Genomic DNA, 25,698 nt, shown 5'->3' on the forward strand with positions numbered 1-25,698 from the left:
GGTCAAGGAAACAAGCGGTGTGCAAGCTCCTCCGTTGAAGGAAAAGGCCTGTAAAGATTTCATACAATACATACGTTTGCAGTTGTAAAGGGATGTATCCAAATTTATTTCTTAATCATCAAAATCTTTGTAAATAAATAAAAACACAAACAAGACTTGAAAATAAAATGGATTGAAATGTGGCAGTGACAACCATGAGAAAACGCATGAATATAGTGGCCGACTGGAATAAATGTACAGCATCAGTTTCCAAAACTGCAGGTTGGATGAGCAGAAACTGCACAGCTTCACAAATGAACAATTCTTGTCTTATTAATTTTGCTCTGATGTTGGATATTGACCTTAAACAAAATACTCAGCAATATTCATCCAAACTTTGACATTTTACAATATAATACAGGAAGTTGGCATTTAAATGTAAACTTCATTGCAGCTTGGAAAAGTACCAGTGTTTATTCCTATTAGGGTTAACATGTACAGGATTTGAACTACTGGTGGATCATCAAAGAGTGTATGACATAGGCTGCAGCTATAGTGAACACTGTCAGATATCTCCCTGGCTCCCATCGTAGTCCAGCACTTCCTAGCAAATGAAAAGTCAGATGAAAGATATTATTACATTAAGAAAGATTTAACATAGGAAGTCGTATTTGCTATTATTAGTTTCTGATGCCACACTTGTTGTATTATGTACTAGTCAATCAATCAATCAAATGTATTTATAAAGCCCTTTTTACAACAGCAGTTGTCACAAAGTGCTTTGCAGAGACACCCGGCCTTAAACCCCAAGGAGCAAACAGTAGTGTTGGATTTCAGTGGCTAGGAAAATCTCCCTAAGAAGGCCGAATTTTAGGAAGAAACCTAGAGAGGACCCAGACTCAGAGGGGTGACCAGTCCTCTTCTGGCTGTGCTGGGTGAGATATTAAGAGTCCAATTAGAATAATAAATACATTTCTCTGGGTTAAATCCAGAGTCTATTTGATTCTAGACTGGGTCAAAAGTATGACCAGGTGGACAAGGACAGGGACAGCAACGGGCCCCCCAAACCAGTTACTCCGCAGGTGTGGACCAGGACCCCATCTCCCGGACAGGGCCCAACAGGCAGGAAATCAAGTCAGTGTATGCGTGTTTGCTGAGGGATGGGATGTGTGTGTTAGTGTTTATAAAATAGTTTGCTTACTTGAGCAAACCTTTGTCTGTCTCAGCAGGCCCATCTTCGGACTGTCTTTGACAGAGTTCATCTTGTCTGTACTCACGTCCCCTGTAAGTCAACATTGCATGGTTTTAGACAGAAAAAACACTATCCAAAATGTAAATCGTTTTAATGGCCGTGAGAACATCCTTTTGAGATCTTGAACCTCTCACAAAATAAAGTGCCAGCTGACTGACCTACAAATGACCTTGCATCACGCACAACTCATTATTTGTAAGATCAACATGTCAGTCATAATTAACCCATTGCATTATGTTCAAAGAAATGTAAAGAAACTGGGCAAGTTAAAGGCAGATAGCAGAGTTGAAGACCCAAAATGCAGTATGCATTTGGTGAACTATAATTAAAGGGTCACTTCACTGAGGAAGAGAAAGAAATCAAGTGCAGTGCTTGTAATCTGGTAGTGTCACCTGGAACCAGAGTACAAACATTAACCGTGAGACACCGCAAAGCATGAAGCAACAACCAGAGCCTTAAGCAATGGTTAACGAAGACACCAGCATGTCAAAAGAAGAGTTATGGCAAATCCTGCAAGATCCTTAGGAGAATTAATCTTAACATTTCAACAGAAACAAATGTCTTTGTTACTTTTCATTGTAGCCTTGTGTCTTTGTTACTTTTCATTGTAGCCACATGTCTTTGTTTTTACAATGTTCTTTAGCTATTTTACTGCTTTAGTCTTTAATTCGTTTTTTGTAGCCTAAGACTTTAGCACAGTTCTGTATATTACATTTACACACCAAAGCAATTAAAGTACTAGATAGTGCCACCCATATACAGAAGTTTTATTTTTTTTAACAGTAAAAAAGACTGTCTAGAAGCATGCACAGCTTTTGTCTCCCTTTCTCCAGTTCCTCTGACGACACAGTGTGTTTTCCTCTCCGTGTTATTCGGGAAGCGGCCTTTAAGTTACAGTGTCTGACCAGTAGCTGAAAGCTGTTGCCAAATACACAAGTCTGTAAGCCTAATTGTTCCCACATGGTGTTCCGTATCAGAGCGCATAATAACTGACTAGCGTGTCAATTTAAATGTCTACGCAGTCTTCGAGGAACCGGCTCGATCTCTGGTGTCTCTGGTGTCAAGCTGGTTCCTACGTCGATCTCTGGTGTCGGACCGGGCCGGGGACATCCCAAACAGCACCCTCTTTCCTGCTTAGCGCGCTACATTAGCTCTGGGCAGCCAGGGCTCAGGTCAAACGTGGCGCACTGCTCTATACAGAGAATAGGGGGCTGCTTGGCATGCAGCCAGACGCTCAACGCCAGGGTCAGGTTACCCAGCAGTTCATGCAGGTTTCAATGGGCAGAATTGTTCATTGTCTTAATGGACACAGGGGCCCCGACTACTAACCCTAACCTGTGGCTAGGACACGGGCGCGTCCCGAATGGTACCCTATTCTCTGCATACAACCATATGGACCCCGGTCAAAAGTAGTACACTACAGAGGGGGAAAAGGGCAGTTTAGGACACAGGACCAGAGTCTCAGAGGGGATCGTGCAGGCTGAGAAAAAGACCAGGCTTAATGCTGGGAAAAGTCCACACGGCTCCTAGCATACAGGCTCTCGCTACTTGACAGGTAATTGAAAGCAATACACATAAGCACTGGTAATTGTTCTCTGGTAATATAATATGAAATACAGCATTTAAAATTATAATTAAAAAAACATTCAAACCGTTTCCAGTAAACTCCCACTGAATAGCGTTTAATGTACCTATTCACTTTTCTCTAATAGGTCTAAGGGATCGTATTTCAACCACTGGCCATAGGGAGACGTATGATCAAGGGGAAAACATGCACTGAGACCTCTTTGAAGAATGAGCAGGTAGAAACTCTTTAGGGTCAGTTTTCTTTGAATGGTTGAGCCTAGTCCTGCCCTTAAAAACAGTCTGCGCTAATCCTGCCGGGCCTATTGTCGTCTTCAGTGGCAAAGACCAAAATAGTTGTGTTGGGACGATCGAACACTAAGAAAACGGTGAGATTCGTTTTAAAATTAAAAATACACCAGGAAGCTGGTGTCTGTTTTTCCTCAGTTGCTGCAGACTGATCGTCTTAGGCCTCAAGCAAGCACCGTTAGAGGTGACCGTCTTGGTCTGTTATTGTCAAAACAACGCAGCCTCCTTGAAATCCCCCGCAGGTACGGTCAGGTATTACGGTAATTTTCTGACAGACGCATTTCTGGTAATCATGTGGTAAATCTATCTTGGTTGTGATGAATTTGGTGTTTTGGCCACACGTCCCTGAGTGACAAGGATGCAGGCAATGGAGAGTTCCTGGTCATTGTTTTTGTGGGATACCATAAACACCCTGAACACACCTCATGGACACGAGTTAATTAGGTAACATTTGCAGTTTGTGTCACAATTCTTTCCAGAGGCTTATCTGTCATAAAAATAAAAAAATACCAGGGGATTTAATATACTGTAAATACTTAAAGACAGCATGTTTAGTAATTTAATGGTGTGCAACCCTGGACATAATCGTGCGGTACCAACAGACACACATACTGCATATGAGTGGTTGTACCTGAGACAAGATAGCTGACTTCTAGGCATGTCCCGTCCCTCGTGGCCACAGGAGACCCTGGAAGGATGGTGACCCTGGACACGTCGACCTCCAGAACATCCGCCACCTTACTGCGGAAGTCATATCTAGAGAAAATATTGAAATTTAACAATTTATGTAACTGTGTTTTTGTATGTATCTGGTGGGGAAGGGACGACATTTGTGACAGGCATTGGTCGTGCTGTGGGTCACAGGTATTCCAGAAAAAAAGCTAAATGAATGCCAAAACCCAAACGGAACAAATACAGAACCTAACATCTGTGCCTAATAACAAAATATGTTAATGTCACTGGATGACATTCAAATTGACATTAATATTACTGTGTTAGGGTTTAAGAATGGGTTGGATTTGTATGACATATTTGTCAGTGAACGTTTCCCACAACGTTTTTCCAACATTTCCACACCTTTCTCACGCCATGATACTACGTTTTCATACCTGATCATGAGTCATGCATGTGTTCCCAAAACAAGATGACCTGGGGTCAACGCCTGCTTGGTCAAACGCACCTGCTGAAAGACGTGCCAACGGGGAAGGTCTGCACCGCCCAAGGGGATTGTGGGAGGATGTCGGCACACGCCAGAACCTTGGTGCCGCTCTTTAGTACCACAGACCTGTGGACCACTGCAACAACATCGCCAAAAAAGGTCTTGTTATTGCCACGGTTGGCATTTTATTTTAGTCAAATATCTTGGGAAACAATATGAATACATTTATATCTGTAACCCAATTCTGATCCATATCAAATGATCCAATCTACTCCCAATCTTTGGGAAAAACTCAGACTTGGCAACTGTGATTCTTGGCTGAGTGTGTGTGCGTGTGTAATACCTGTGTAGTCTCCAGCCAGTTGTATGCTTGCGTCAGTGAACAGCAGTCTGTGTGTCAAGCTGACATTACCCTGTCTGGTTGTTAGATCTCCCACCTCACACCCCAGAACACTGTCTATGGAGCAACTGGAGCTCTACAAAACAGCATAGCAGAGGGTAGAAAGAACCATTGAAATGTGATTTGTAGAAAGGGTGTCCCCCCCATTCAAGTTCAGAGCTCATTGAAACCAACCCACAGTAGAAATAACATCATGATCAGTGTAATTATAGAGAGCGATTCTAACCCAGTCTTTCACTTCGTGTTATTAACACATTGTGAGGGGTTTGATTGTGTGGTTTTGGCTGTGTCACCGCATGGAGACAAAGATTAAATGGAATATAAAAATAAAGTTTTGCCGGAATCCCACACTTGCTGATTCGATAACACTGTGCAACTATAGAACTCAAATAAAATACTGATCAGTCCAGAAAAATGAAAAACAAATGTATTAGAAGGTGCTACACATTGGATTTGTCCCCCGTGTGGAAGATCAGTGAATTACAAGAACATTATGATTTATTCAAAAGAAATCATCCCCCTCATTGAATCTTCATTATCTAGTTACAATAAGCCTGACATATGTTAGCTGTTTGAGGCAAATGGTCATGGTCAGTAGTCAAGCTTGCTCATTTCAAGAACATGAAATATTGACATTAAACTGGGGAATACTGAATTTAAAAAACCTAATTGTTTCACAGTTTCTGGTCTCTACAAGCACTAAAACAAAATCAGAATGGTATGAATTTAGGCAAATAATACATGTATTACAATTAGTATTCATATAATTCAGGCTACTAATGCATAATAACAACAACACAACGATAATATGGATATATAATATACTGTATTTGAATAAGTAAATTGTGATGATTGACAGCAGGTGTAACAACAGAATTTCAGAACATTGGGGAATACCAGAGGCTGGCAGGTTTTTTTGCAAATTATTTGAAAAGGCCTTTTTAAAAAAGGTGTGTGAGTGCTTGGTTAAAAACAAATACGTGCACCCCTTTGGGCCCCGAGGACCAGTATTGGGAAACCCTGCACATTTAAAAACGTATCACACTATAAACCAAAATCACAGGATAATCTATTGCCGACTGAGATCCATAAACTAACATTCTGTCAAACCAACTATACCATTGTATACAGTGAGGGGAAAAAATATTTGATCCCGTGCTGATTTTGTACATTTGTCCAATGACAAAGAAATGCTCAGTCTATAATTTTAATGGTAGGTTCATTTGAACAGTGAGAGACAGAAATCAATAAAAACGCATGTCAAAATGTGGATTTCAGTCCTTCATGGCGTAGTGTGTTACCAATTGTTTTCTTGGTGACTATGGTCCCAGCTGCCTTGAGATCATTGACAAGATCCTCCCGTGTAGTTCTGGGCTGATTCCTTACCATTTTCATGACCATTGCAACTCCACAAGGTGAGATCTTGCATGGAGCTCCAGACCGAGGGAGATAAACAGTTATTTTGTGTTTCTTCCATTTGCAAATAATCGTACCAACTGTTGTCACTTTCTGACCAAGCTGCTTGGCGATGGTCTTGTAGCCCATTCCAGCTTTGTGTAGGTCTACAATCTTGTCCCTGACAACCTTGGACAGCTCTTTGGTCTTGGCCATGGTGGAGAGTTTGGAATCTGATTGATTGCTTCTGTGGACAGGTGTCTTTTATACAGGTAACAAACTGAGATTAGGAGCACTCCCTTTAAGAGTGTGCTCCTAATCTCAGCTCGTTACCTGTATAAAAGAAACCTGGGAGCCAGATATCTTTCTGACTGAGAGGGGATCAAATACTAATTTCACTCATTAAAATGCAAATCAATTTAGAAAATGTTTGACATGCATTTCTTTCTGGATTTCTTTGGTTGTTATTCTGTCTCTCACTGTTCAAATAAACCTACCATTAAAATAATAGACTGATCATTTCTTTGTCAGCGGGCAAACGTACAAAAACAGCAGGGGATCAAATACCTTTTCCCTCACTGTATATGAAGAGGAATGTATAGTCCACAAAACTTCCAGTGGCACTAATTCTAAGCAAACTGTTTGTTGTCCCTAGTTGTATTTTGAAACATTGCGAAAAGCCACTGTTCACCTTCACCAGACAACAACAGTCAACTGTTTGACATTTACCTCAGGCACTGCCCATTATTACACACAGGACTATTTCTACATGCACTGTCATAGAAACCCTCCACGGCATTTCAAAACATGATAAGCTATAAATCCTCTGTTGCTAATGTGCGCTCTCTGGTGTTTTATAGATGATGTAAATCCAGATATTGTAGAAAACACCCCTTTTTCTCAGATGCCTCTTTTTTTACCCTCATCTGCCCTAAATGTTCTGAAACCTTGTTAATGGCTCTGATCACAACACCACTGATACATTAAATACATTTTCTACAAATTAGAGTACCGACTCACCTCAGTCTCCATGTTGAAGGGGTTAAATGTGTCCCCAACAGCGGTACATTTGATGTCATTCACCTCAGAGCGATTACTAGTGATGAACCAGGAAACCTCTGTTACCTAGTTACAATGGGGGGGGGGGGGGCATGATTATATTGATGAGGTTTAATAATTCCATTTACAACAAAAAACCTCTATTTACACCAGAGGGCCTCTCAGCCTCATTTTGAGCCTCGCTTTACAACAAAAACCCTCTCAGGCTCCATTTACAACACAAACCCTCTGAGCCTCCATTTACAACACAAACCCTCTGAGCCTCCCTTTACAACACAAAACCCTCTGAGCCTCCCTATAAAACACAAAACCTCTCAGCCTCCCTATAAAACACAAACCCTCTGAGCCTCCCTTTACAACACAAAACCCTCTGAGCCTCCCTATAAAACACAAAACCTCTCAGCCTCCCTATAAAACACAAACCCTCTGAGCCTCCCTTTACAAGAGAAACACTGAGCCTCCCTTTTCAACACAAACCCTCTCTGCTTCCCTTTACACCAGAAACCCTCTCACTCAAACTTCCTTTATAGTAAATAGTCTTTACCCCTTCCTTTACAGTAGGCTGAAATGTGTTCTCTGAGGGGAACTTTGACATTTTCCCAATGGATGTACACTCTCTGCGGGAATTTGTATCTGTTCTACTGTGAGTTACCAATTCCAAAGGTTTTATAAGCCTTAGTCATTCAGCGCTCTGCAAATACCCAGACAACCCCCCCAGGATGTCAACGCCAAATGTGTTGTGGTGAGAAATTCTCTCCAAGGTCTATTGGGGGCCGGACACTCTTTGTCGCTCTCTCACCACGCTTAGAATAAGGCTTTGTAATGTTAGAACTAGTGTATCTCGTAACTTAAGCTGTATGCATTGTCAAATGCAATCATACATCTTCAATGTAATTTCCTCTACCTTGTTCCATCCCATAATACCGTACTGTACCTACAGGAGCAACAGCCTATAATTACAGACAACAACCATAACTTGAATGCCAGGCCTCTCCCACACCTCCCAGGAGATCTGCTTGGGGTTAACCAACATACAACACAATGTCAAAGGCTTGCCACACACTGGATGGGCTTCTTTGATGTAACAATAGATATCCCTTTACAACGAATATCCTCTCATCCTTTCTTTACAATATTACAATAGAAAACCTCTAAGCCTCCCTTTTTAGAAAATACTCTCTTATCCCCCTGTTTTAGTAGATCCCCCCCCCCCCCCCCCCCCCCTTTACAGTAGATACTGTAGTGCCAATTGTTACAATAAAATATAACTCAGTATTGTTGCTGATTTGGTTCTGTATTTCCGTTTTGTACATTATTATCTGTGCCATCCCCGATTATTGGAGCCCTTGCTAGAGATGAGCAAAAAGGCCATAACAAGATAACTTTTTTTTTTAAATCATAAAATTAAAGAAAATCAAGGAGGCTTGTTCAAAGACAAGCAAGATTATTAAAAGACAAAAAAATAACAATGTGTGTGGTTTTGGTCTCCACTCAGAGGTTCCGTAGCTCACAGATACATGCATGCTTACGTTGTATTCCTGTGACGAACGCACGTCTACCTCCAGAGTGACGTCACTGAAGCCGCCATCAGGGAAGGTCTGCTGGGACTGAATACAGGAGTGCATACTGTTAATGTTATGCAATATTCATATTCCAAGTAGAAGTATATTGAGGACTCGTGAGTATACTGTTCATTCCGTTAACATTTGTTGTTTGTTTTATGGGATGTTCGTACAAGGTGATCTAAACTGTCTCTAAAACCACTAAAACTGCATCTGAGGCTGAATCTGGATGTCTAAAAAGATGTTTGATGGGTTCTCCAAGCATGCTACGCGGTAACCGAGACGAGCAGAAGAGGTTGTTAACACCCACTCTGTAAAGAAGCCTGACAAATACAGCTGTTCTCCCGAGTGCTTCGTGGTCTGCCGGGGTCCGCTGGATACTAGAGAATTAACCACGGAAACCTCGGCACATGTCCTAACAGGGCTAATGCAAACCCCATAGTCACACGCAGAGACACAAGCACACACACATATAAGCACACAAATAGACACACGTGTACATGCATGCCCCATTACCGAACAAAGCTCTTTGCCAAAGGCCCGGCATAGCCGAAAATCCGGTGTCATGTTTTTGTGGCGGCTAAATACTGATTCACTAGCTGACTGTAACCCGACGTATCATAACAGCAATAACATTAGCCAGGCCGATGTGGGTTATTTTAAACTCGATGGTTGGAATTAGTCACAAAAAGAAATCCGTGTAGGCCAATTGTGAATTTCTTTTGTATCATTAGGGAATTCATTTTCAATTATTGTCGACATAGATTGTAACAATTGGATATAATTGAATGCATAGCAATTGAAGGAATTAAACAGTAAATTAGTTGGATGCTATTTTAATTTATTTTCTTTGAATATAGTCTAGTCCTATAGGCTGAAATGAACATTGTCTAGACTCTAGAGCAAGGTTCCAGGTCTTACCAATGTGATTCTCCCTATTACTGTGCTGTTAAAGACGGCCTCGGCAAACACCCACTGTCCATCTGTGGCTTTCTTAGCTGAGATGTCAGCACACTGCATCCTGGAGTTCACATAAAAAACACGGAAATGCCCAGCGTTAACAAAATACAATGATATATGTTCCTAAAATAAAACAACATATTGTGGACAATCAGTTCCGTTAATAAAAGTTGATGTTGAGTGGAACAAATGACACAGTCCAGAAGAAAAGGTTGTGTTGTTTTCAAGAGCCTAGCCTAAAATTGCCCTTCTTTGGCTGATCTAGAAAGTTGCTACGTTGTTCCACACTCACTTAAATGTCTGTGTGTTCTGTCTGCATGGTGTCGACCACCCACAGCACCAAAACACCAAGGAAAACATTAAGACACTCAGAGAACAGACACCAGACAATTGTGCAGGTCCCTGAAGACATCTTATCAACAGGAACAGAGGAAGGTGGAGTAAAAAATCCAAACCAAATGGAACAAGACAATTGAACTATATTTCAGGAGATACTTGCTTGAAATAAGTGAAATAATCTGCCAATGGAACAAGAAAAATTACACGATATTCAATGCATAGTTTCTAAAAACAAGCGGTATAATCTAGCTTCTTAGGATTTTAAGGATGGTAGGGTTTTTAACCTGAAAATAAGATAAATCTACTTGATAAGCCATCTATTTTCTTGGCAGTACAGTTGGTTCCCACAGAGCGCTGGGCGGATGCTGATGCACTTCTATGTGAACAAAGATGTAAATATCATGGTATCGCAAATATGCAGAACAAATTCTGCAGCTGCCTTGAAATAATAACCACGTTTTACAACCGTTTCCCCTTTTTGTATTTTTGGTTAAGCTGGTTATTGCGTTCTTGGAGGAAACTGTGGTTATACAGTATATACCCCGTGATTATATCTCATCCAGACACACACGAACACCATTGTTTTCATTGCTTTTAGGATTTCTTTTGTCATTCAGAGACATATTTTCCCTAGGTTTAAAAAAAGCATTGGAAATAATCAACCACGATTTTGACTGTCACGTTTTCCATGTCATTTTAGCCTTAGAAATGGTTGGGGAAGCATGCACGTGCACACACACTCCGCCACGCACGCATATAATCTCCACGGTTACCTGGACCCGTTAGCGTAGTGGACCACCAAGGATCTCCCGACTATACTCCTGGGCCCCGTCATGGGCATGTTCCCGTCCAGAAACTGGGCCTGAAGCTGGTTGCGTTCCGTCAGCAAACCAAACTTCCCGCTGATGTCGCCGGTCTCGTACTCGTCCACCGTCCCTGACCCCGGGGCTGGAGAGGCTGACACGTTCCAGGACAGGGGGTTGAAGTGACCCATGACGTTGTTGTTGGAGCAGGGCTCCCCTGGGTGTCATGACAATGACAATAAGAAGACATGGTGTGGAAGGTTACAATGGGAACAGGTTTTGTGGTACGCTGTTCAAATTTCTGACCACGGCACAGCTGAACTTCTTGACATTCGAAACACTGTAGACAAAACCTCAGACACTCTCAAGAGTAGACTCTCAGGATACCAATGACCAGAGACTGTTAACCTTGTTTCTAGGGGGGAAGTGTCTGGGATAGAGGTTGTGTCACTCCCGACACTAGACACACAACACACCAAAAACAACAATAAAACCACACAACACACAACTGAATGAGACAGCTATTTAAATGTACCTGAAGTACTTATAGGCAGCATATGGATGTGGTAGCCCCCAGCCTTGGAGCTCAGTCCAGCCAGGGAGACGTTTATCAAGGTGGGACCCTGAGGAAAAGCCTGGGAGAACTGTACTTGGCCCTTGGAGGCCCCTTGTCCATGCCAGGACCCCGATACAGCCACAGGCATCCGCACAGCCGTGATGTTGGCACAGGCTATCCTCGGGGCAGCGCCCCCTGCACTGTGGATGACCACAGACCGACCAATCATGGAACCGGAGGGGTGACCCAACCAGGAAGTGGTGTCTGTGAAGAAATGTTTGGCAGCTGCCCCGCCCACTTGTGTGCCGAGGTCTAAGGAGCTGTGCTTTTTGGAGAGGTCGCCGACCTCACAGGAGAAGGGGCTGGAGGGGCCACAGTGGAGGGCATAGCTGCTGTCCCCCGTCTCTATGCCAAAGGGGTTCCAGTGGCCTCCGGTAGTCCAGCAGCGCTCCTGGTCCGCGTCCATCTCCGAACTGATAGGATACATATGGATGTGCCAGTGGTGGTCTCGAGTGGCATTCGCCGATGTCCTCCCGTAGGACAGATCCATGAAGATTGTGACGTCCGACAGTGGGTTGCTCTTGTGCTGGACGAACTGGACCGCGCCAACCACCGGGTGTCGGAAAGTAGCCCTGGCCACGTGCACCTCTCCTGGGTAGCCTATGCTGCTGCACAGGAACCTAACTCCATCTGGCTGATGGATAACCACCGATCGACCCACAATGCTGTTCCGGCCGAAGAGTGGCAGGTTGAAGTCTGTGAAGGTGGCGTCCGTTTGAGCCTTGCCCTCCAGCGCCCCGTGTCTACCGCTGAGGTCACCTACCTCGTATCGGTCGTGGGTTGACCCGGGTCCAGACGGGTAGGAGGAGTCTTTAGTATCCAGTCCGAATGGGTTCCAGTGTCCGCCCACATTGTCATTGGAGCAGGTCGTCTGTGGTGGCGACCTCATTGGCGGCGTGGGGAACAGGTGGACGTGATAGGGCCCGACCCGGCCACCGAGGTTGGTCAAGTTGACGTGGACCTCTGTGACGTCGAACGGCGTGGCCTGACGGAAGAGGAAGTAACCCTTGACTCCTCGCATGTTCACCATGGCGCTCACCTCCTTCTTGTCCATCGCTAGAATCTCAGCGCACGTATAACTGGACCCGCGTTTGAGCAGAGCGAAACGGTTGTTGGAACTGTAACCATCCAGGTCCAAACGAGACTTTACGTGTGTGAGAGGGGTGCCTGCTGTGAGTTGCCCGATTGCTGTGAGAGACGAGGCGTCCAAGTTACGCAAAAGATCCTTACAGTCTAAAGCGGAACTCTGTGACATCCAGATATTGACGTCGGTTGCCATAGCACCAGCTTGACCAATAGTTGCCAAATCTGAAAGTACCCTGGCATCGGTCTGTCCGACATTCTGCCTGATGTAAATGTTGCCGGCGACCGTGCTGAAAAACCTGGCCTGCCAAGTCTGGACCGCGATTTGACCACCTGACCGCCGCACGACTGTACACACTTTGGTTCCATTACATGTGTGCAAGGTCAACGAGAGGTCGTCAAGACTGGGTCTCTGCTCAAATATAGCGGAAACATTAACAGTGGCGTTTAATGTGCTATCGATGGTAAACGTAAAGATGCTAGGTCCTACGTTAGCTTCCACGCAAGGCTGAACAAAGTGGCCGAACATCACCGGAAACACGCTTAGGGAGAGATTGAGCAACCGTCCACAGGGGCCAGTTCCAGTCACGTTTACGGTTGCCTTATGAGAGGTGGAGTCGAACCGCACCCACCCTGTGATTCCGCCCATGTTTATGTCAGCCTGAAACTGGGTACAAGAAGTGGAGCCTGGAAAACACAAAGGAGACAGTTAGAGGCAGAGACAGACTGACAGACAGGCAGAGAGAGAGAGAGACAGGCAGAGACAGACAGGCAGGCAAAGATAGACAGGCATATGGAAATTAAAGATGTTTCACAATAAACTGTAAATACATGATTTGGACATGATGTTTGTAAAATCTGAATCTTGGTTCCAGGGATTTTTGCAACAAATGCTTAGCAATTGGGAGCAGTGCCAGAAAACAAACCAATTCCTGATCATCGTATTCGAGACTACCTTACTGAAATCCCAGTTAATACCAAGACTGTTGGATTGAGAGCCAGCTGAGTCAAGACTGAGAACAAGGACCGAGGTGGGCTAATCTAAGTCGACACAAAGTCACACAATGTGAGTCCATTTCCAAACTGTAATTGTGTGAAATTGCCACCAGTTATTTCTTTGTGTTAACACACTTTGTTTGGTTACCAGTGAGACTCCAAAGTTTGCTAAACAAATGGCCACTGGTTTCATGCAATAATCCCAATATCGTTCTAGTATGTAGACTGGACACTTGCAATACTCTCAGGAAGAAACTACAAGGACCTGTTGCCCCACTGCCTATATCTGACATATTTAGTATTCTTATAGTCATGATGCTGGCCACTTAAAGTACTTGATATTTTAATTTTAAGAGATTTCTTAAAAATCGGTTTTACTTTGCTGTGGTTTAAAATAAAAAAGAATTAAAATGTTTTATAGTATTTGGATTATTAAAATGTATACAGTTTTACAATGCTCCCGAAAAGTGTTTTCATATCGTAGCCGAATTATGTGAGTATACTGACTGCAATTTTTATTGGCAAACACACATCTGGATATCCGGAACAAGTAAACACAGCTCATATACTGTGCAGTATACAGTGAACTCTACCTCCACACCTAATCTAAACAGAGGGGTACACATGGATCCGATCAGAGTACACATGCGTCCTGATTTTCGACCTCATCAGGAGTAAATTGGTGACACATTCATTTAGAACCCTGGTCTCACATTTCCGCCCGACTGAACGCCAAAGGCTCAATAAAGCCATGAAGAATGTGGTATCGGCTCCAAACCCCGGCTGCAGAAGCCCACACATGCCCATCTAGTCCAGTTTAGGGGCCCGCCAGTCCAGGGCCTGATGGATGCAGGGATAATTCTGTCAATTAAGCTAGCGCTGAGAAACGCAACGCTATCAGGTCGCTGCATGTGGACTGTGGACATCGGGGCCGAACAATGTGGCCGGAATGTTTGGAAGACAAGTCTGTTAATGTTCACCAGAGGGACGTCGAAGCCCTGGGTCAAACATACGGAGGACCACAACGGCAAAGTGCGACAGTTTCATTGGGTTTTATGGATTTTCTAAAACGTGAGAAAGTATATTTTTTTAAGAGCATCTCCTGTTATGCTTCAACGGCAGTGACATTTGGATGTAGAATTGGTTTTAGTTTCATTAATTATTATAGTAGATTATTCCCCTACATTCATGGCTCAGTCTAAAAGGTCAAACATTTAAATATGCCAGTGCAAGTATTAACGAAGCAATGTACAAGACAATTTACATCCACCATTGCACAAATCATCAACACAAACAAAACAAGCTCTTAAAATACTAGTAATAAAGTGCAATCCAATCAAAGTATCCAAAGCCCATTGTGGTACTTACCCAGAAGAGCTAACAGCATGAGAACTGAAGACTGGCACATGGTGACAAATGTGTACCCTACTGAGAGTCTGGGGATTTTTTTTTTTAAAGTGAGTAAAACAAAATGTAACATTAATGTGAGACGAAAACGTGTGTGACAGGTGGAAGTGTGTAAGAGTGTGTATTCTGTGTCTGTCGTCGGTCTCAGTAGAAGAAACCCTGCGTGTGTCAAAGGTGTGTGTATGTTTGTCTGTGTGTGGCGCACTCTCTGTCTCTCTCTCTCCCAGCCTCAAACATGACTGGCCCAGCCCACCCTCACTGTCTCTTTTATAGAGGGCAGAGCAGGAATCTCTTCTACAGTGGGTGGAGCAGGAGAGACTGAACCAATCGTCTGCTTAGACACGGAGGTAAGATCGGAGGTAGTTCCAACCAGTCCTCCGGTCGGCCCACCAGTCAGTAAGTCAGTCAGTCAACCAGTTAGCAAGCCAGCCAGCCATGAGCTCTCTGTGATCTCACCTCTCTTGATAACTACCACTGTAAGCCAGGAGGCCTTCACCTCTCTATTGCTCCACCGGTTACCGGTTACCGGTTACCGGTTACGACAACTATGACGCCTATGACCAGATCATTGTCAGCGATCAGCTAATCTCATCTCGAAGTTGCAGAACACTTCCTCGCCACCCACTCACAGACATGGAATCAATGTGGTTCTGAAACAGGAAACGACAAACGGGGAAGTACCGATGTGTGTAGGTATTCTTTGTTTCCAAACGTTGTCTGCCGTTAAAGGCCGGTCCCTCTGTGAAGATCTGCAGGCTGCCCAGGCCAATGCTGCGACAGAAACCTCGAATTGCGAACAGACAACGATTTGATCTCGCAATAATCTTGAAGCTGAAGCATCACATCACATAACGTTTTCCTGAGTCATCCTGGACGAGAGTGCCTTCTAGTTCACTAAATTGTAAATTGTTTAGATAAACTCTACAAATAGTATAAATATTATGCTGGTAGCCATTCGTATCAGGCTGGCCAAGTGTCCGTTTAAATACTAAAATGTGGTTGTCATTATAATAACAATAATAGTTATTTAATATACTATATCACGGTATTCACAGGAAGAGGCTACGGAGTACGTCCTCATTAAGAGTTACATCCATATGGGGTCAACATTTCCGTGAGGAAAATCTAACAGCATTCTCAACAAAACGGAGTCCGTCGATGACCTCCCTCCCCTGGGCACTTTGACGTGGTCTATGGTGAAATATTCCAGTGAGACCCGCTTTTTTTGTGGTCGTAGTGGTGACTGGACTGCTCGTGTTCAGATACACTATCAACAGCGTCCGGCAATGAACGTTTTTCTAAAAGGGTCACACACAAACCGACGAGACCAAGTCTCTTGCAGGATGGAAATTTTGTCAATTTGTATATGAAGATTCAGGGTTGGATAATAATCATTTGAGTGTGCAGGCACAACAGCGCTTGCTTATTGATTTAAATTCTTCACACAATATTTCTGCCCTCCCAATTTTATCACATCCATTTTCCTTTTTTCATCTTGCCTCAGTGCTCAATGGGTAGGTGTTTCTGGAAAGATTTCTCCAAGCCACTCTGGCTCATATCACATGGCTCGCTTAACCAGGAAGTGTTTCTCTGGCACAAATGTGACCTTTGAGGGAAACCCATTGTTATGAACCCTGTGGGTCTAGCAGTCTTGGGTGGATGGTACTGAGACCCGTAACACAAAACTCTGAAAATGTGTGTAGTGTAAAGGAACAGTGAGAACAAACGACACAGACAACCAAAGCTACCGTCAAACATAAAACGTTCATTATGAACACACGGTAAAGGGGTTAGGGAAAAGGGGCTGAGCTGGACCCAAGAAATGAAATAATATAGTCCAAACACCCCTAAACTGAACTTGCCAGCCTCAAGAACCGCTTAGCTGACTACTAACCAATACAATAAGTACAGTGGGTGGTCCGCTCAGTTCCAACTAGTGTTTTTAGACAAGGTTTTCCTACAGGTTGTATACCCCCAAGGGCGACCTGCTAAAATAAAACTTCCCAGGAACAAAGGGACAAACAAAACACAGGTTGAACAGGGACTGAACAGCAAATAATTGACTAGACAACACCAGACAAAACACCACAGCGATACATACTCACATGAAACAGGACAAAGTGAGATGTATGTGTTAAACTAAGTGATGTACGAATGAACAAAGTGTCTTGTCTATCAAAAAGGGTGTGTATCTCAAGAGTGTCTATGTCCAATGTGGGGTAAAGCAAAAGAGTCTCTCTGGAAGAAACAACTGACTGGGTTTTTAAACCAGGGATGTGTGATGCGATTGGGTAATGGAAAAAAGGAACAGGTGGTGCAATTAGGAGGAGTGTCCACTGATTGGTCCACCTCAGCCCCCATGACTGCCAGGTAGGAAACACCAACGAGCACAAGCAGGAACATAAGGGCAGGAGGGGAAAACCACAAACGCACGTACAGGGTATCTGCGTTTGTGTTTTTAACACCCATTCCCCAACTTTACCACGATGGAGATTCCCAGCAACCGTCCTTACCACAAGGAGTCGCTAGAGTGCGACACAAGAAGGCAGCCCAGTGCAACTTTCCACCCCCTCCCCTGGCTGCGTTTAAGCCTAACTGACCTCCCCCTGTGCTGGACCCCCTGGGCATCATCGGTTTGCCTCGACCTTGATTTGAAATCTTCACCACGGGGACGCAGTTGTGACGTGAGGCACTGCCACTCCGAAGCGACTCTCTTTCTTTTATAAAGTAGTTTCTACATGGATGTCATTTCTGTGCATTATTCAATATTTCACTAGCATTTAAATAATGAAAAGTGAGGCAGATGGTAGTCTGAGTGGAGGGGTAAAACTGAAAATGGTGTGTCATTCTCTGAGAGGTTTGGAATCTTCACTGTTACTGGTTTGTTAATCACATTTTGATTACACTGTGCTTTTAAATAATTAGTTTTCACTTAATCATTGGGTGGGTCTCAGATTTAAACGTTTACAAAACAATGATTTCACAAATTAAGACAGAAGTCAGAATGCTTAATAGGAACATTTCACAATATGTATTTTTGTAGAAAATAGTTTTCATTGCTCACTGACACACACAGTGAATAATGGATATATTTAGATTTATTTCTTACCCCCATCCCTTCTGTCAGTTTGTCATCTTGATCTTCTCCTGTTGCGATTCCCTTCTAGGTTAATATAACTGACACTTTTATTTTTTGGTAAGTCTCTCACATTCACACACACACGCACACAGCAAAACAAATTCTCTTCTCTCTCTCGTGTGTGAAAAACCTGAATGACATTTTTTTTAATGTAGTAAACGAAAGCAATTTGTAGTCAGATTACATTTCTTGAAACTGCATACATTTGTGAGGGACAAGGGAAAGGTTTATACAACTTTGTTGGCTTTGCTCTTCAGCACTCTCTAGATGTCACATGCTCTCAAAGCTGAATGGATGGCTTTAATTTTGATTTTTAATATGGTTTTACATATAGATCAGGCTTTCAAAACATTTACAACTCATTTGAGTATAACTGACAACTCAATATTTGTTCTGGAAAATCCCTTAGGATGACTTTTTATTTCTAAATGTTACATTTTTATTACAGACTGTACTTTCAAACCATAGTCATTGTAAAACTAATAGAGATAATTGTGTACGACCAAATCCAAGGTGTCTCTTTAGAAGACAAGTTAATATTGACTGTCAATATATCAGCACTGAGCTGGAACTGCACTAACCCGGATCAACAATGACTGGCTGAAATAATTTGATAATGAGATGACACAATAGCTCGAGCATTATTTCTGGATTTTAGTGATTACGATGCAGAGCCTTGATGTTATATATCATGAATTCTTATTGAAAGAAGAAACTTTCTCGGTCTGTTCATTATGAGTCCGATTTAGCTCAGAGAAGGTTTGAGCAGGGAAGCTTTTCAAATGTCAGAGATGTTCGGAGCCGTGTTTCTCAGGATGACTTGCCACTTGCCTTGCAGTGAGCTAGAGTACCTCTGTATTCTGATGATTCAGTACTACATGCCGGCTTCCACAGTCAGTGATCTCACTTGAAAAAAATCCCAGTCCGTCCCAGAATGAGTGATGAACCACAAAAACCATTCCTAAACACAGCTTAAGCTAGGCGCTATTGTATCTGGCTCAAAATGTTCTCTAAGAACTCAACCCCAACTGGAATTATGCATAAAAGGTAAGACCACTGAGCAAAGTGAGGAGGCCTAAACTCCGTGGACAAACATTGGACGGTCTGTCATCGTGGTCAAATTGACAAATGTTGTTGCAGAGATGACGAGAGGATCTGCATTTTGGACACAGAGATCAACAGTGCTAGGTATTAAAGCTGTGGGTTTGTCCCATCTTGACTACTGTCCAGCAGTATTGTCGGGTGCAGCAAAGCTACTTTAAAATAATAAGTCATCTTTACTATCAATTTGTTGCACAGCCAGCGGTACATTCCACCATCAACACAATTAGTTCCCCAAACACCACACAACAATTTATACATAAAAAACATTGAATTACTTGATGTCATTCAGAAGGCCAATAGCCACAGGGACAAAATAATTCTTAAATTCTTACATCTGCTGGTCCGGCGTCTCGGTAGTTTGTGTCTGCGACCCAATGGAAGCAACTAGAACTCCGTGACCAGGCGGCGACTAGGGTCAGCAAGGATTGACTGGGCCTTTGTGGCTCTGACTTCGTACAGATGGGAGGGGTCATTAAGATTCATGCCTGCAATTTTACTGCACAATCTTACATTTCTCTCCAACCTATTTCTGTTTTTCAAGGACAATGACCCAAACCAGCAAGTAAAAAAGGTTAATACAGACTCAATAAAACATCCTCATAAAAGTGGTGTCCACATTAAAACATCTGAGCTTATGATGAAAGTGCATGCGCTGATGGGCCTTTGCACCAACAACATCCATATTTGGTTCAAAGGTTAACTTATTATCAATTATTGTTCCCAGACACTTCAACATCCTGGCCATGAATAACAGCAGGATGAATAGAATCAATTATTATTTCCTCTGTTTTAGACCCATATATATCCAAGAAGGAGCGTTTACACCAGTTACTAAAATTAATTGTGTTTGGACTATATAATTAATTAACCACTGGACCATGGTCAGGTTTCTGAGCAAACTTGATGATCTGCCTGCCCTCAGGATGGATTAACTTTCAAAGGAAATAAGTTAAAACCTTTGAAGGTTAGTGAGAGCCCTGCACCTCGTTGTATTGCAGTCATGTCAACAAAGCCACTTGTATTGAATAGCGTTTTAATGGGCGCCTGGATGCTGGTTGCTAAGTTGCTAACAAGGAGTTCAAGGTGCATCACTTTGAGAAATGAACACTTTTAAGGGAAAGAAATTCTTCCCCAAGTAATACCAAGAAACAGTAAAGGCCATGTGGGTGAAATTTTATAGATGATATTCTGACATCCCGTTCCCGTGAAGGCAACACGGAGCTGCGCCACAAGAAGCTGACAGAAACACAGACGAGAAGAAGAGTTAGAACACACCGTCTCATCCAGTTGCAGTGGCGTAAACTGACGTTTCTATGTTGCATACCACAGTTTTTTGCAAGTAGTTAAAACTTTAAAATCATATTGTTGTGAATCTTCGGTGTAAACTCGCCTTAAAACAAACACCTCAACACCCCCGTCGTCCTGTGACCGCCCCCGCTGAGAAACACCGTACTAGAGCATTGCTGTGTATCATTGTATTTCCATCCTAATCGTCCCTCCACCTATATACTATAGAGCACATACACCCATATTTATCCTACAAGACAGCAACCGGGGGGTCTCTGCATGTTCCCTAAGTCTAGAACCCGAGGGGTCTCTACATGTTCCCTAAGTCTAGAAGTTATAAAAGCGGATGAAACAAAACCTTCCTGAAAAGCGAGGACAAAGACACACACACAAACATGCACATACAGACGTGCTGCCACACACTTCACACACACAAACATACACATACAGACATGCTGCCACACTCTTCACACACACAAACATACACATTTACTTTTCCTTAATTGTAGAACTTATATTTTAATTTGTTGCTATTCTCAGTCTGTTTATCTTTTGTCCTTAATGTGTACAATGTTTTTGTAAATAATACATTTTAAATTATACATAGTACATTACACATTTTTGTTTGCCTTTTTTGTTAAGTCTCAGACCCCAGAAAGAATAACTAACCTTTTAGAAAAAGTAAATGCTGTTTATTTCTGACAAACTGCGAGCTTAGTTCCAACTCGGTGAGAATGGCCACTAGATGGCCACAATGTACCGTGAGTCAATAAAGACAGGACCGCAAGGCCTGGACTACTTCAACAACATGTCTTAGCCAGTTAAAAACCTAAACCTCAACACCTGTTTAGGACAGTACATTCAAGAGTACATTTAAGTTACGTTTTTGATTAACTGTGAAGAAATTGCTAACTGACAAAATAAACATGATAAATCGGACATGCGTTATGTTGTGCAAATGTAATCCATACGTCAGAGTAGGTCAATCTCGAAGAGTAGCTACGTGATCTCGACAATTAGTATAACGGATCTTGACATTGGGTGAAAACACACTAATGCATATATTAATCTGCTGGTGTGATGCAAGCGTTGACGTGCATAACGATACATTTTCTGAATGGCCGGATCTGCAGCGTAATGCGCTATGCTGTAGCTGACAGACAGTGCGCACTGCATCAGTCCCACGCGAAGCGGTGCGGGCGAATACTGTGCCGGGAGGAACCGAGTCGGTGAAGCCCGGTCGGTAGCAGATAACTCCAAGTGAAACCATGGTGAGTAACCTATATTCCAAGCCGTATGTTACATACACATGAGGAGGCATACGCATGAAGAGACGTATAGGTAACATAAGGCAACTTGCGTTTTTTGCATGGGACGGTAAACTGGTGAGATGAGATGTGGGCGTTGTTTCTTCTCGTTCATTTGACTGCTACTCCTGAAGGAGGCTCCTACAGTCAGGTCCGTGGGAAGCACCCGGGTCCCGCCATGGAACCACTATATTGCGCAGGATACTCTGCCATGACGTTATAAGCAAGCAACACTCGTTTTATTAAGGAAAATACACCTATATATGCCTCATACGTGAATATATGTAAATATATATATATATATATATATATATATATATATATATGAATATATGTAAATATATATATATATATATATATATATATATATATATATATATATATATATATATATATATGAATATATATACATATATATATATATATATATATATATATATATATTCACGTATATATAAATACGTATGTATATATTATGAGGTTGAAAAGCCGATTGTTATTATGCATCGTCCATTGGAGACGGCATAGTTAGTGAGTGTTTTTGTCCCGTGCGTTTTGCGGGTTTATTTACAGTACTGTAGAAGACCTATTGGGCTAACTTATAAAAGGCCTACCGTTCATTCTACTGGAGTTGGGGTTTACCAAATGTATGTCCCTACTTCCAAAACAGGGGACATTTTCAAAAAAACGATTTCATAGTAAAACTGTGATTCCATATTATAAAAGGTGCAGATTTTAGGTCTATACACCATCTATGTAGACACTCAATATGCAGTGAACGCACTTTTAGAACTTTCACTTCGGTTTTTCAGTCAGTGAAGAAGGCGTGCTCTTTGTGCCATATATGGGCATTAACTTGTATTCAAAATGCTTGAATCAGTGATCGGAGAAGTGGCGGGGCAGTGTGCTCTCTGGGACTGAATGAAGATCGTCTCATACAGCTCTCACTCCCATAACAGGTAAATGCGCGTAAAAATATGTCCATTATGAACATTACTTGGCGTCGCATATTCGTTTATCTGTTGCAGGGCAAGGAAGCTTGCTCATTTGTACGAGCTTTTTTATTAACGATTGTATATCGCGTTGTCATACGGTTTATATCTCACTCTGGCGCGTGGCAGTCTTTTAAAGTTGTCTATATTCAACTTGATGCAGGGGTGTTTGTTAAACTGCACATAATATAACTACCGATTGTTCATTTTATTAACAGTCTTGGAATATGGTACCATGTGTTTTGTAATCGTCGTCGCGTGGTGGTGGTGGTGTCCACGGTGCGATCATGGCAACCAAACACCGTCTGTTAGCTGTGCTTACTATGCTGTAGTTCGACTAGAGGAAGTAAAACGGCATGAGTACTATTTTTTAAGTGCTACATATGTTCGTGATATTGCATAAATAGACCTGAATTTTGTTCACGGAAATCTTGAAAGTTGTTGAATTTGCTTTCAGTGACAACACTCGTGGTCTACAGTAGAATGTGTTGCGAGTGAGTGTGATGACGTAAGCCCAACAACGGTGTGCTTTGCTCCTTTGATTTTTCAGTATTGAATATGTACATTTAAATAAGAGACATTCTTTAAAGTCACAAGAGTCACTGATTTTCCTTCATTATCCAGGCCGATTGGGTCCTGCAGTTTGCCAGCTCTGCTCTGTATCTTCAAAAGAGGGCCTGGGCTGGTAGATAAAGCCCTTTGAGCATATATCAGCTGACGCTTTCCAGTAACTGCTTTAGCCTTTAGGGTGGCGCTCTTTAGTGGTGCAATCACTGTCACTCCACTTGAAAGTTCTCAGACTAATTTATTGGTGCAATTGTGCGTCATTACACTGTAACAACACTGGTAACCCATTTGAAAGACCGTTCTACCAGACATTTACCATTACTATATGAAAATGGAACCCATGTGCAGACTTTTCAGTGACACAAAAACACACACACACACACACACATGAATACCAATGATGTTACTAGACAGTCTTAATGTGTCTCCCAAACTGGGTTGCAGTGTTGGTTTTAATCTATGATGTGCAGTGGTGAACGGCTGAAAACTTCCAGATCCCTACCAGGGGTTTTGGTTTTAACCTCTCTCCTGCAGTCGGCTATGTCTGGACAGATCAAAAGCCAAACCTTGAAGGATACAGGCGTATACACGCTTGAACACACACACACACACACACAACTGATATTTTCTCCACTGTAATCATCTTCTGAGGATATCCATTACAACACCGGGACCAGAAACCAGACTGTCTGAAGTTAAAAAGGCCAGTCAAGACAAACATGATAATCCATTCAGAAGGGTGGAACACAGCATTTTGAGGTGCTTGACTTTCACTATGGTTTTCTCTGTGTCTGAGGGCGTGCATTTATGTGTTCCGCTCAACAGATGGGTCTGAAATCCAAGCCAGGGTTTCTTTACTTAAAGTTGTGCCCATGGTGGAAGTCCCCCCCCCCCCACCCCAATTCAAACCTAAGATCAACCCCTTTGGGGTTTAAAAAAAGTTACATACATCAACTCCCTCTCTCCCAATACATGGCTGGATGTATTTCTCTCTCTCTCACTTGAAAGAGGCTTTGGCATGGAAAACATGTGTTTACATTGCCCATGCAAGTCGAGAAGGAGAAGGAAAAAATTAGAAATGTTATATGATTGAGTTACAGAGTTGTGACCGTGTGTGTGTGTGTGTGAATAGAGCTGAGCCGTCGGAAGTCCGACTCACCGAACACAGTCCATTGCTATGGGCGGTCAACCGGCATGTAGGCTACATTTGTAATTACGCCATTTGGTTTTGAAGTTGGATATTTGAGAGGCGCTCAGCAATCTAAAGTGGGGTATTAAACGAGAGGAGAAATGCAGTGCACGACCAGAGCTCATGGCTGAGGGAGGCCGCAGCCACGTTGGGACGTGAAATTAAAATGGCCGCCGCGCAAACATTTTGTAAATGGCCGGTGTCCTCGCGCCACGCAAATACTCTTGCGTTGTAACAGGGTTAGGGGATAAATGACAACGGGGGGGGGCTATTGAGCTTTTACATAGAAAAGGATTTTCTTTTTTTTAAGTTAAAAAAAGTAAGCTAATGAATGCACTCACTACTGTAAGTCGCTATTGATTCAAGAGTCTGCTAGCTCAATTAAATAGAAAAGCTTCAATTTCGGATTGTTTACTCTATGTTTAGGGCAAGGTAGTGTTCCAATTTGCTCAGTTTTTTTCTTTCTAGTGTGTGAAACACTTATAAAAATTTGCTTGGGGTCTCGCTGTTTTGCTGTGCCGGGGCTGTGGGGTCTCTTAAGGTGAACCGAGCCCTGATACCAGCTGATTTAGGAGGCTCTTCTATGGGTTCATCCCTGTAGATCAGGGCTTTGTTAAGGTTTCAGAATCTCATTCCTTTAGGGGCTTGAGTCTTTTCTCTGAATTTGGATAAAGACCGGGTCTAGTTCCAATCCAGCGCTGCATGCATCATTTGGGGTTTTCCGTAGTACTCTGAGAAGACAGTCTCACTGGGGTGTTCGTCCCATTTGTTGTTTTTGGTTGGACCCCTTTCTCTCTCGCTGTCTTTCTCGCTCTCTCCTTGAATATGTTTCTTTTCTATTTTCGAATGAATGGCCCTACAATCACTCCAACGGGCTGCCCGACGACCAGCCAATAATAACGACTGTCTTAGTATCCAGGATGTATGGTGCCCATTTTTTCTGGCATGATCCGTATAGGCCAAGAGGAACATTAAGGCCTTTTAACAAGGTCTGCTCTTGTCTCCAACAGCAACACAATTTAAGTAACTCTCTTAAGAGGCTACAATCAGTAGAGATCACTGTAATTACACATCTGTGTGACTGGTAAAGTGCAGTAAGTTATAACTCAAACAGAATTATGTTGAAGTCAAACCAGACTATGTTGAAGTCAAACTACCTTGTGGCCCGGTGAACTGAAGGGGTTTGGCCTAGTGTTTATTCTGTTATGTGGAATGAATAGTTTCGTAGTTG

The 25,698-nt window shown here is 42.7% G+C and overlaps 2 protein-coding genes across 4 annotated transcripts in view; one reads left to right on the plus strand and one right to left on the minus strand.

Moving 5' to 3' along the window:
- Positions 1-84: 84 nt before the first annotated feature.
- Positions 85-19,505, minus strand: cusr (Copper-only SOD repeat protein). The gene is made up of 11 exons (XM_034294063.1): positions 19,458-19,505; positions 11,316-13,166; positions 10,751-10,997; positions 9,600-9,699; positions 8,646-8,723; positions 7,078-7,182; positions 4,606-4,738; positions 4,284-4,398; positions 3,735-3,859; positions 1,181-1,261; positions 85-583 (listed from the first exon to the last, which is right to left on the minus strand). The coding sequence occupies exons 2-11, from the start codon at positions 13,126-13,128 to the stop codon at positions 489-491; spliced, it is 2,892 nt and encodes a 963-aa protein (XP_034149954.1). The 5' UTR covers positions 13,129-13,166; positions 19,458-19,505; the 3' UTR covers positions 85-488.
- Positions 19,506-21,636: 2,131 nt separating this feature from the next.
- The window catches only part of add3a (adducin 3 (gamma) a), a 92,623-nt gene continuing 88,561 nt past the window's right edge, over positions 21,637-25,698 (plus strand). The window contains exon 1 of one of the 3 annotated variants that reach the window (XM_029122545.2): positions 21,637-21,683. The gene's annotated coding sequence lies outside the window, so the exon portion shown is untranslated. Of the gene's footprint in view, positions 21,684-22,596; positions 22,679-25,698 lie in introns of those variants that run through there. The other 2 variants (XM_029122544.2, XM_029122546.2) reach the window with 2 other exon arrangements.

Source organism: Esox lucius, chromosome 9 (assembly GCF_011004845.1).
Source record: "Esox lucius isolate fEsoLuc1 chromosome 9, fEsoLuc1.pri, whole genome shotgun sequence".
Taxonomy (NCBI): Eukaryota; Metazoa; Chordata; class Actinopteri; order Esociformes; family Esocidae; genus Esox; species Esox lucius.